Here is a 12,146-nt window from a genome sequence, read left to right on the forward strand (position 1 = left end):
GGCACCAACCTCCAGTCTTCCGGCACCTCACCTGTGAGTATGGATGATACAAATATCTCAGCAAGAGGCCCAGCAATCACTTCTCTAGCTTCCCACAGAGGTCTCAGGTACACCTGATCAGGTCCTGGGGATTTATCCACCTTTAACCGTTTCAAGACATCCAGCACTTCTTACACTGTAATCTGGACATTTTGCAAGATGTCACCATCTATTTCCCTGTCTGTTGAGAGTTATCAAACATCTCCTATGATAATTCTTTAAATTCCAGAGTGCTGACCCCAGGTTATAAGTTTTTCATGCTCTCTATATCAGGACAGACCTTAAAGCGTCTGTTTTTCTCTCCAAAGCTGCTCAACATTTCCACTTTAATTTCCTTAAAAATTTACTTTGGCTCAGTTGATCATTGATTTTCTATTTTATAGAGAGGATAAAAAGAATTTCAAGAGACAATATCTGTGTGAATGGAGTTTGTTCAGTTCCAGATTATACACAAGATGCTTTTGCAAAGATGTTACCCTGCCATCCCAGTATGTATCTGCTGGACGTACCAGTGCCAGTAAAATTAGATCAGTTACATAATTGTTACTGATATTAATGGAGGTCACGTTAATGACAAGTTTACGTAATACCAAGGAAAATATACTTTTTAAGTAATCTGTTGTACATTCAAATCTGTTTCAGGTTATTAAAGCAGCCACCGTATTTGCTGGTGCTATGTAAAACATAATGTTGCTTGAATTCTCTTGAATGAGGTAACAACTCCCTTTATTCTTTAGGGTTCCAAATGATAAAGCCAAGGCTGTGTATTCGTGTGAAGCAGAACATTACTCTGAGTTATCCTTCAAAGTAGGAGCCATATTTGAAAATGGTGAGTGTGACCAGAGATCTTCAATTATTTTCCCCAGCTATGAACTGCATTGTACTCGTTACGAAACAGAAATATTGTACTCCAAAGTTATTTGTTAATCATCCATTCAATCTAGATTTGATTGGTACTGGCGAAACCACCTTGTGTTTTGGCTAAACAGGGCATCACTCATTCTCCTTCTGTGTAAAACCAGATCACCTTCCCAAAGACCTTTGGTGTTCCCTACCCAGGTAGTTGGGTTTTAGGTCTAAATTCAAATCTCGCTGTTGGAGTGGAATACATTTTCAGTCTCCCGTAATGCATTGGTTAGAGTCGAGAGTCATTATCGTTCTCACAGTTTGACTTTTTTTTCCAGCCAACCTGCAATGTTTGTTTCTTTCAGGATTTTCACTTGGGAAGTTAGAATGTTGTCTGCTAAAAACAGTGGCACTGTCCTTACTATAGCATGGGTTATGTTCACAAACAATTTATCCTTTTGTGTGGAAGGTCAACCTATAGGTAATCTCAGAAATATTTGGTGTTTGGAATACCCGGAATTCTCCACTTCAATATTTTGGATAGCTACCAGCTCCTGTATTTCTGACAGGGTGTATAGGTCACATCATCTTGGAGACTAAAACTGTTTGCATTTCCCCCTCTTTTTGGTCCCACAAATAAAGTGCAGATTTAATCTTGAAGGTGTCCCATTGACTCTGATGTATGCCATCAGATGGAATCAAGACTCTGGTGCTAAGATTTCTTCTCTGAGTTTGTGGAGAGTTTGGTATGCATCCCGTTCAACAAGTATTCTGCTTTACTTGCCAGTTAATAAAAGTAATGACTGTTAGAGCATCATCTCCATTCTTAAGTAATAAATACTTTGATCAATTTATAAGATAGTCCACAAACCAAGCTATTGTTCCAGTGAAAAATACTCTCTCTAATCATGGTCTAATGTCCTTCAAGCTTTTGATAATCCAAAATAAGTGCTAGAAATAATTTTTGTATTCAGGTTCACATTGCAGCTATTCTGTGTCCTTTCAGCCAAGTTTTGTGCAGTTCCTGAAGTGGTTCATTGTTGTCAAATTTTAAACTAATTATGGAACCGTGCTGTGAAAAACCTCCTGTAGTTTTGAATTGGGATCTTCAGACTCTTTCAAAAGTTAAGATTTTCATTCATTTGAATGTATCTGAATGTGTCATCTTCAGTTTCTTTACATGAAAAACTGGACTCTTAGATTCATTGTGCATAGTTGGAAAATTAGAAAGTTTGTTGAGTCAGTCAGTTTGGAATTCTGTCAGAAGACTGCTTAAGGGGGACACACACATTCCCCTAAGTAAAAATTGCTTCTCAGTTTCATTTGAACCAATACTTTTGATATTTTACCTCAAGTAAGGCATTGTTTTCTCTGTTAAATGGTCGTAAAAGCATCAGTATCTCTTGAATGGAGCACTATGGGGTGTCTCGATGATTATTTGTTTCCTATGGTACAAAGGGCAAAACAGGACCAATTGTGATTGCTACATGAATGTTAACTTTCCTTCTAATTGTTACCAATATTTCATTTTGTTTGATCTTGGAATGTGAACAACACTGGTAAAGTCAAAATGTATTGCCCATCTGTAACAGCTCTTGAGAAGTGGTGATGAATCTTTTGAACCACTGTGGTCCTGTGATACAGGCAAGCAGTCTTATGGAGGGAGCTCCAGAATATTAACCAACTTACAGCAAGGGAACAGCAAAATAGTTCCCAGTAAGCATTAGTAACTTAGTGAACTTGCTGGCAATCGTGTTCCCATGCATTTCCATCCCTTGTCTGTCTAACTGGTAAAGATCATGTATTTGGAAGGTACTGTCTCAAATGAATCTTAGCAAATTTGCAGGAAAGAAACTAAAGAGACATTAAAGTTAATTCTGTCTCTTCCACGATTTTGTATATTTTTACTGTTCATGGACTAATTTATAAAGGACATAATTTGTTGAAGCTTTTTTTTGTCTTGCACCCACCAGGACAATTTGCAAGAAGTACCAAAGTAAAGGGAAAACAATACAAGTACTATGTGAGAGGAGTGTACTGATTGGCAGAAGGGTTACCATGATGATTCAGCAGTTAATGATTTTATAATGATGACAGGGAAGGCATGGCTGAGTGGTACTAACGAGGACTGTTTAATCCAGAGACCCTGGTAATGTTCTGAGAACCTGGGTTCGAATTCAACCACGGCTGATGGAATTTGAATTCAATAAAAATCTGGAACTAAGTGTCTGATGATGATGAAACCATTGTCGATTATTGGAACAACCCACCTGGTTCACTAATGTCCTTGAGGGAAGGAAGCTGCCATCCTTACCTGGTCTGGCCGACATGTGACTCCAGATCCAAAACAATGTGGTTGACTCTTAACTGCCCTCTGGGCAATTAGGGATGGGCAATAAATGCAGGCTTAGCTAGTGATGTTCTCATCCCACAAATGAATAATAAAAAAGATTGACAGCTAACAGCTAAACACAGTTTACATTGTAAACAAGACAGGCTGTCTCAGGTCAAAGTGTTTTGTTGAGTTGAAATAGGTGCAGTGTGTGGACATGTGCTTTCTGTTTGCCAAGAACAAGGCCCTGTATGTTAATAAATGTAGCTTATAAATAATACAAGTCACAGAGTCTGTAATACAGTGTGTAATACTGTGAGTCCAATGAACAACCTTTAACAGAGTCATCTCGACTCGGAACGTGAGCTTGCTCTCCATGGTTGCTGGCTGACCTGCTGCGATCTCTAGCATTTATTATTTTCAGGACAATCCTGACGATCTTTTTCAGCAATTCTCAAGTTCGGTGCGATGAAATGGTCAGTGTAAAAAAAGAAATTCTGTGCATGTAGTATGTTGGTATGTTTGCTTATTCTAATAAAATAAAATTTCCAATAAAATAAGTGATGGTTTGCACTGAAATTAAAACTTGTTCTTTGCTTTTTCATTCCCCAGTTCACTTCTCACAGGAACCTGGCTGGTTGGAAGGAACTCTCGATGGCAAAACAGGGCTCATTCCACAAAATTATGTTGAATTCCTGTAGCACCGAACCCCGTTTAAATTTATAGAAAATGCTATTCATGGTATCCATGGCCATGTCCTTGATGGAACAGAATTCCTGTTTGTTTGAACCTAACTCCATGACTGAGATTTCTCAATTGGAATCAAGAGGAATATCAATTTCTATAACTAACATACAACCAATCTCAAACCTCTGTAAACCTGTGTGCTTTTAAAACTTCAATATTGCCCAAAGTGTTACTGTAACTACTTCATGTCATTTTAATTATTACAAGCTTTTATTATAGGATGAATTGGTACAGTTTTAACAATATGTTTGATGTTGTAATAACCTGAAACAAAACTCGTTCTATCTGTTTTGACTTCAGTCTACTTTCTATGAATTCTCTTATTTTCATGTTGCTTTCTCAGCAAATGAAGAAGGACTCGCAATAAAAGGTTGTTTGGGGGTGGGGGAGAGTTGTTCCTGTGAAGTTTTACTTTTTCATTGTTGATTATGTCAAATGGTTAGATGTTTCAGTTTTAAGAAACATTGGGAGAGCTTTTTTTTACAAAACATCTTGTGCATTTCTACAACATGTGAAGTAATTTGCTGCATTTTATCTTTCAATATCAAATAACAGACCTAATGATGGCAATGGACTTTCATTTTAACATAATGTTAGTGAATGTTGGATAGGGTTTTCATCGATATTTGAAAATTGGGAAATTCCATTCAGTTTTTAACAAGAAGAGGTATTTACAGATTCCTCACTGTGTATTTGTATTTATTTTAACTATGTGAAATGTATTATTTCTGATTTAATGATTTATTGTACTTCTGAAAACTATCCTTAAATAATCACATGCGCCTGAACATGGTCAACAAAGTCACAAACCTAAAGCCTTCAGAAATCTTTATTCTGTAACTGTATGAGAAAATAAAGATCACTATCAGTGATAGTTTCACAATTTTATTATTAATTTGATTGAAGCATGTGATTCTCAATATTTAATTTAATTTTAATATTTACTGAAATTTCCTTAAATTATTTCAATTCAATCTTAGTTTTAAAGTAACTAAATTGGGTCACTTCCATTGTGGCGCAATTTATAAATTAGTCTGAATTTTAAGTTTCACATTTTCAACTGCTTTTTTTAATGTGTGTTCTGTTGAGAGATTGCAAATCAATCGCATTTGGGTGTGCAGTAATACTTTGCTGGTGTTATCTATCATTGCTGAGTCATTCCACTTGTTATAAAAATTTGGGTAATATAATTGCTGATGTCAGCCATGGAGGCATTAAAGGAAGTGCCATTTTCTCCAGTGCACTAGGGTCAAGAAAGTTAAAAATCTCACAACACCAGGTTATAGTCCAACACATTTAATTGGAAGCACTAGCTTTCGGAGCGCTGCTCCTTCATCAGGTAATTGTGGAGTACATAATTGTAAGACACAGAATTTATAGCCTTACAACTGTGTACTCCACAATCACCTGACAAAAGAGCAGCGCACCAAAAGCTAGTGTTTCCAATTGAACCTGTTGGACTATAACCTGGTGTGGTGTGATTTTTAACTTTGTACACCCCAGTCCAACACCGGCATCTCCAAATCAGGGTTAGGAAAATAAGTATTAACCAGGACCCATAGTTCTGATAACTGTCCTGTGGAAGTCAAGGCAGGACAAGGTCACACAGTCACTTAGAGCTACCACAGTAAGGCCCAGAGACCATGTCTGAGTGAGATATAGACAGACTGTAGGAGAGAATTTGATTCCCTGGGATTGGTGTGCAGGAGAAAGAGGTGATTTAAGGAAGGTTTATTTCAACTTGTGATGTTTTAGTTCAATTTATTAGTACAAGGTTTTATTAATAGTGTAATGTTTATTAGTATTGGTAAGCTTTTTATTAGCATTAACAGGATTACCTTGTTAAAAAAATAAATAAAGGATTGGCTTGGCTTTTTCAGCTTTGAGAATGCCCATCCTGCAGTACATGGGAATTCTGGAGACGTTTCCTGTGTCCCGGATAAACATTGATGCGGGAAGTGAATCCATAATAGCAACTTGAGCTTCAATGTTCATAATTTGAACAGCTGTCGTCATCACTGCACTGTGTCTATTTCATGAGAGCTACTGCGCAAGCATGTTTATAGGTGTGGTCACTAGGAGAAAGTGAGGACTGCAGATGCTGGCGATTAGAGCTGAAAAATGTGTTGCTGGAAAAGCGCAGCAGGTCAGGCAGCATCCAAGGAGCAGGAGAATCGATGTTTCGGGCATAAGCCCTTCTTCAGTCACTCGATAGCTGGACTGTATATGGGGTGAGAGGGAATGGGGTGATCATCGGGTAGTACAGTCCCATCAGTGCACCGTGCCAGTTAGACTGCAATCTTGCTTGCTTACTTTGATTATGATTTGGACAACCACCTGATGAAGGAGCAGCGCTCTGAAAGCCAACGCTTCCAAATAAACCTGTTGGACTATAACCTGGTGTTGTGTGATTTTTACCTTGATTAGTAACTCTACCTTTCAGTTCTCTAGCCACATCCTTGTTTACGGACATTTTTTGACTTCCCTTTGTGATTGCTTGACAGCTTTAATTAAAAAACCTTTTGATGGTATCTAGGGCCCTTTCAATCTCTACCCAGGCCATTCCTCTCAGTGTCTCATTGATATTTAACAAATCATTCCATCATGGGCTGAATATAGAAGGGGAAGTGGTGTGACGTAGTGGTGCTGTCACTAGATGAGTAATCCATACTTCTCACCCTGACAGATGGTGAAATTTGAATCCAATTAAAATACAAATACAAAGTTATATCTATAAAACCTTAACCATCAATTGGCATTAAGGCCCAATGATTGGGCAAGAGATGGCCTAGTGGTATGATCACTCGACCCTGGTAATATTCTGAGCACCTGGGTTTGAATCTTGCTATGACAAATCATCGAGTGTGAATTCAATAATTGTCTGGAATTAGGAGTCTAATGATGGCCGTGAAACCACTGCCGATTATCAGGAAAAGTCCATCTGGTTCACCAATGCCCCTTGAGGGCAGGAAATCTGCCATCTTACCTGGTCTGGCCTACATGTGACTGCAGATTCACAGCAATGTGGTTGACACTTAGCGCAGTTAGGGATGGGTAATAAATGCTGGCCTAGCCGATGACTCCTACAGCCCATGATTGATGCCTACATAATTTCCAATTAAAGCATTGCATATCACACAAACCAAGCTATTTGACAACATTTACACATCATTAACGTAGAATAGTACAGGCCCTTCGACCCTTGATGTTGCACCGACCTGTGGAACCAGTCTGAAGTCCATCTAACCTACACTATTCCATTCTCGTCCATATGCCTATCCAATGACCATTTAAATGCCCTTAAAGTTGGTGAGTCTACTACTGTTGCAGGAACGGCGTTCCACACCCCTTACTACTCTCTGAGTAAAGAAACTACCTCTGACATCTGTCCTATCACCCCTCAATTTAAAGCTATGTCCCCTCTTGTCAGCCATCACCATGAGGAAAAAGACTCTCACTGACCACCCTATCTATCCCACTGATTATCTTATATGTCTCAATTAAGTCACCTCTCAACATCCTACTCTGTAACAAAAACAGCTTCAAGTCCCTCAGCCTTTCCTCATAAGACCTCCCTCCAAACTAGGCAACATCCTAATAAATGTGGGCGGCACGGTGGCATAGTGGTTAGCACTGTTGCCTCACAGCGCCAGAGACCCGGGTTCAATTCCCGACTCAGGCGATCTGTAACAAAAACAGCTTCAAGTCCCTCAGCCTTTCCTCATAAGACCTCCCTCCAAACCAGGCAACATCCTAATAAATCTCTGAACCCTTTCTAAAGCTTCCACATCCTTCCTATAATGCAGTGACCAGAACTGTATGCAATATTCCAAGCGCGGCCACACCAGAGTTTTGTACAGCTGCAGCATGACCTCACAGCTCCGAAACTCAATCCCTCTACCAATAAAAGCTAACACACTGTATGCCTTCTTAACAACCTGGGTGGCAACTTTCAGGGATCTATGTACATGGATACTGCGATCTCTCTACTCAACTTGGCAGTGTTTAATGTTTGGTTCATTTGTTCTACCTTGTCTGAACTCCAGGTGTGGTGTGGAATATGGAACATTTGCCTTTTTCCTAGTAATTGGCATTCTTTCTTCACTATTTAGCCCATGAAATGGGTTTTTCAATCCAAATTTATTTGGAGGGGCATTCCCCACTATGGGGTTTCTTTGTGAGAAATGTTGAAACAGGTCAGGGCTGAGTCATAGTGCTAAATAAAAGCCGAAAGAATTGCAGATGCTGGAAGTCATAAACAAAAAAACAAAATTAATATTTTGAGTTGGGTCTGTGGAAGGGTCACTTGACCCGGAAATGTTCACTCTGATTTCTCTCCACGGATGGTATCAGATTTGCTGAGCTTTTCCAGCAGTTTCTGTTTTTAAGTCATACCGAACTGGGAACTGTCCACCCGTGGTCACTAGACAATATGTTTCCCTTTTTGCTATCAGTTAGGAGATCGATGAAGTCAATTTGTAGGTCCTCCCAAGGGTTTTTACTCTAGCTTGGTTGGTTGACAGGGTTTATAACCTTTCCTGTATTATGCCTTAAACAGATCAAAACCTTCTTGGCCATTTCCTGGCCCAAGCCCAGACCACTACCAGTGGCACTCTCTCCTTCTGCACCATTCCGTGGTATATTTCCAACAAGTAGACACACACCATGGAACTGCTAATCAACCTTCCTTTTACCAAATGTCATCCTCTCCTTTTCAGGCCCCTGTTCTTTCCCACTGTTCCTGGGCTTTTTCCTCATAAAAGTTTTAACATTGACCTCCTCTGGGTCAAAGGTACTTGTTGCCAAAGTCAGAGTTTTTGCAATGTCTTTTGCCTCCTTTTGCTTTCTGGATGTAACCATCTATTCTTAGCTGGACCTTGACTTTTCTGAAAGCCCCCTTAACTGACGGCTTGCTGCCTCCACTGGTGGTTGAAGAATTTCTTTGTGTCTGATGAGACCTTCTGCAATCTCGAAGGCACATTGACAATGCTAGTAAATGTTTATGTGTTCACTGTCACACCATTTCTCTAGGAATGCTACTAGCTTATCTATGTAAGCAGAGAAACCCCTTCCAGAGTTCCTTGTTTCACCATTAACCCTTTCCGTTATATTCTGGCCCATAGAATCTTGGGCTTTCCATCTATCTAGCTTACAATCCCTGACTACAAACAATTCCTCAACTTACTCTGAAGGGGATGTCCTTAACTCCACTACTTTCCTCATCTCTAACTTGTATTTTACAATAATGGGCCTCTCCCTCTGATACACTGTTGGAATATTGCATGCAATTCTGGTCTCCTTCCTATCAGAAAGATGTTGTAAGTCTTGAAAAAGTTCAGAAAAGATTTACAAGCTATAGGGAGAGGTTGAATAGGCTAGGGCTATTTCCCCTGGAGCATCGGAGGCTGTGTGGTGACCTTATAGAGGTTTATAAAATCATGAGGACATGGATAGGGTAAATAGACAAAGTGGGGGAGTCCAGAACTAGAGGGCATAGGCTTAGGGTGAAAGGGGAAAGATATAAAAGAGACCTAAGGGGCAACTTTTGCACACAGAGAGCGGTAAGGGTATGGAATGAGCTGCCAGAGGAAGTGGTGGAGGCTGGTACAATTGCAACATTTAAGAGGCATTTGGATGGGTATATGAATAGGAAGGGTTTGAAGGGAAATGGGCTGGGTGCTGGCAGGTGGGACTAGATTGGATTGGGATATCTGGTCGGCATGGACGGGTTGGACCGAAGGGTCCATTTCCATGCTGAACATCTCTATGACTCTATGAGTATCCTTTCTGTCGGGAATAGTGTTACAGCTGCAGTGAAAGTGCAGAGAAAGATCAACTTTAATATATGAGAGGTCCGTTCAAAAGTCTGACAACAATGGGGAAGAAGCTGTACTTGAATGTGTTCATATATACTTTTGTATCTTCAGCCGTACGAAAGAGATTGGTAGAAAGTACAACTGGAGTGGGGGGGGTGGGGGGGGGGGGGGGGGCTGATTATGCTGACTGCTCTCTTGTGGTGGTGGGAGTCAATGGATGGAAGGCTAGTTTACAAGCTGCATGGGGCTATGTTCACAGCTCTCTCATTTGCTGTGGTCTTGGGCATAGCAGTTACCACACTTAGCTGTGAAGCATCTGGACAGGATGCTTTCTATGGTGCATTTATAAAAATTGGTAAGTGTCTTTATGGACATGCCAAATTTCCTTAGTCTCTGAGGAAGCAGCAGCATTGGTGTGCTTTCTCGACCGTAGCATCAATGTGGATGGTCCAGGAGAGATTCTTGGTAATATTTACTCCAAGGAACTTGAAGCTCTTGATCATCTGCACCTCAGCACCATTGATCCAGACAGGGGAGTGCCCTCCAATCTACTTCCTGTAATCAATGACCAGCTCTCTTCCAGTTTGCTGACATTGAGGGAGAGGTTGATGTCTTTACACCATGCCACCTAAGCTCTCTATCTCTTTCCTGTATTCTGACAATGTTTGAGATCTAACCCACTACGCTGATATCATCAGCAAACTTGTGAAGAGAGTTAGAGCAGAATTTGGCCACACAGGGGTGAGTGTATAAGTAGTATAGTAAAGGGTTGAGTACACAGGCTTGTGGGGCACTGGTGTTGAGGATTATTATGGAGGAGGCATTGTCACCTATCCTTACTGATTGTGATCTGCAGGTCAGGATTAATTAAGTAATTTACTTTCCAAATTAAAACCGGTATATTTCTGTGACATTGCTTCTAAATCTGTTTGATTATGCGCCCTTTGTGCTCTGTGGTAGGTGTTGAGAGCGACTAGAATAACAAAGGATGCTATCTCAGTCACATTGTGAGAACAGGAACATGAATTGGTTTGAACTGAGGAATCTGTGACATGGGGTCAGGGGACAAAGTTCCATGCACACAGCAAAATCAGAATTTCCTAAACAAATTTCCTCCTCACTTAACACAGCTGTGATATAAACAGAAGCTAATTAATTGAACAATTTTAAACTGTTCTTCAAATCACTAAGGTACATAGAAGAGCAGCAAACTGCTCAATTTTAAGCATTAATGAGTTTTTAGTTGAACTATTAGTTTCACAATATCAATTTCAGTCATTAATAAATTGTATGAGCAAAGTTCTGTTTGTTTAAGCATCACTTTAATTCTGATGATTTGGAGTTGTACAAAGGAAAATATTTTTAAATTTTACTGTCTTGCTTTATTGACATTATTTATTGTTGCCTTGTGGATAAATTGGAGAATTCTAAAATCTTTATTTTTAAATAACAAATGCTGGATAATAGGGCCTCATTTCTAGCATGCTACTCCAGTGAGGAATAACTGCAGAAACTGAGGACTGGTTCATCGAGAATTTCACAGGCAGCGAGAAGTTGACAGATAGGACTATGAAGCCCAGTGAGGTAAAATAGGCAAAACAAAACTGCTGGAGATATTCAGCAGGTCTGACAGCATCTGTGGAGAGAAAACAATGTTAACATTTTGAGTCTGTTTCTTCAGAAAGGTTACTGGATTTGAAACATTGACTCTGCAATCTCCCTACAGACGCTGCCAGACCTGCAGCTCTTTTATTGTTTCAGACTTAGGGCATCAGCAGTTCTTTGTTTTAAGTAAAAGACAGTTGTGTTTTCTTGTTTTTATATATTTTTTTTAAAATTTCATCTTAAAATAAAATAAAATAAAAGTAAAAATGCTTTTTTAAGCAAGGATTAGTAATCTACAATACAGGAGCACACTATTTGGTACATAGATTGCACAAGACTGTATGAGGGGAAACTCTGACATTTAATATTGCTGCCTGACTCAGCTAGGACAAATAATGATAATAATCAATATGTGTGAACACATTTTCAAACTAAATACTTCTTATTGTTCTACTCTAGATCATCAAGATCGTGATAGGTTGATGACAGTGAAGCAAATTAAAGAATTTTGCTCATGTAAGAAAAAGCCGCTGTTAAATTAACAACTAGTACGTGGAAGTTTTTTTTTACTTGTTTGAAGTGTACTCTGCGTTAGTGTCAGCATTGCTAGCTTCTGCTAACAGAAACATGGAAGCAATTTAAATATAAAACGAACCATAGCCAAAATAACCATCCAAATTCAACTGGGTAATGACAGAATTGGGTTGTCCTCTAATCTCAGGTTTCAAATAACTATTATTTAAAAGGACGATCTTCATTTA

General features: G+C 39.4%; 1 protein-coding gene across 1 annotated transcript in view; it reads left to right on the top strand.

Annotated features, from left to right (window-relative positions):
* The window catches only part of arhgap10 (Rho GTPase activating protein 10), a 203,339-nt gene extending 198,503 nt beyond the window's left edge, over nucleotides 1–4,836 (top strand). Inside the window, exons 23-24 of the mRNA XM_043700807.1 lie at nucleotides 777–868; nucleotides 3,830–4,836. Coding sequence (XP_043556742.1) covers nucleotides 777–868; nucleotides 3,830–3,918 — 181 coding nt within the window. The 3' untranslated portion in view covers nucleotides 3,919–4,836. The remainder of the gene's footprint in view (nucleotides 1–776; nucleotides 869–3,829) is intronic.
* The last annotated feature ends 7,310 nt before the right edge of the window (nucleotides 4,837–12,146 follow it).

This window comes from Chiloscyllium plagiosum, chromosome 1 (assembly GCF_004010195.1).
Source record: "Chiloscyllium plagiosum isolate BGI_BamShark_2017 chromosome 1, ASM401019v2, whole genome shotgun sequence".
NCBI classification, from domain to species: Eukaryota; Metazoa; Chordata; class Chondrichthyes; order Orectolobiformes; family Hemiscylliidae; genus Chiloscyllium; species Chiloscyllium plagiosum.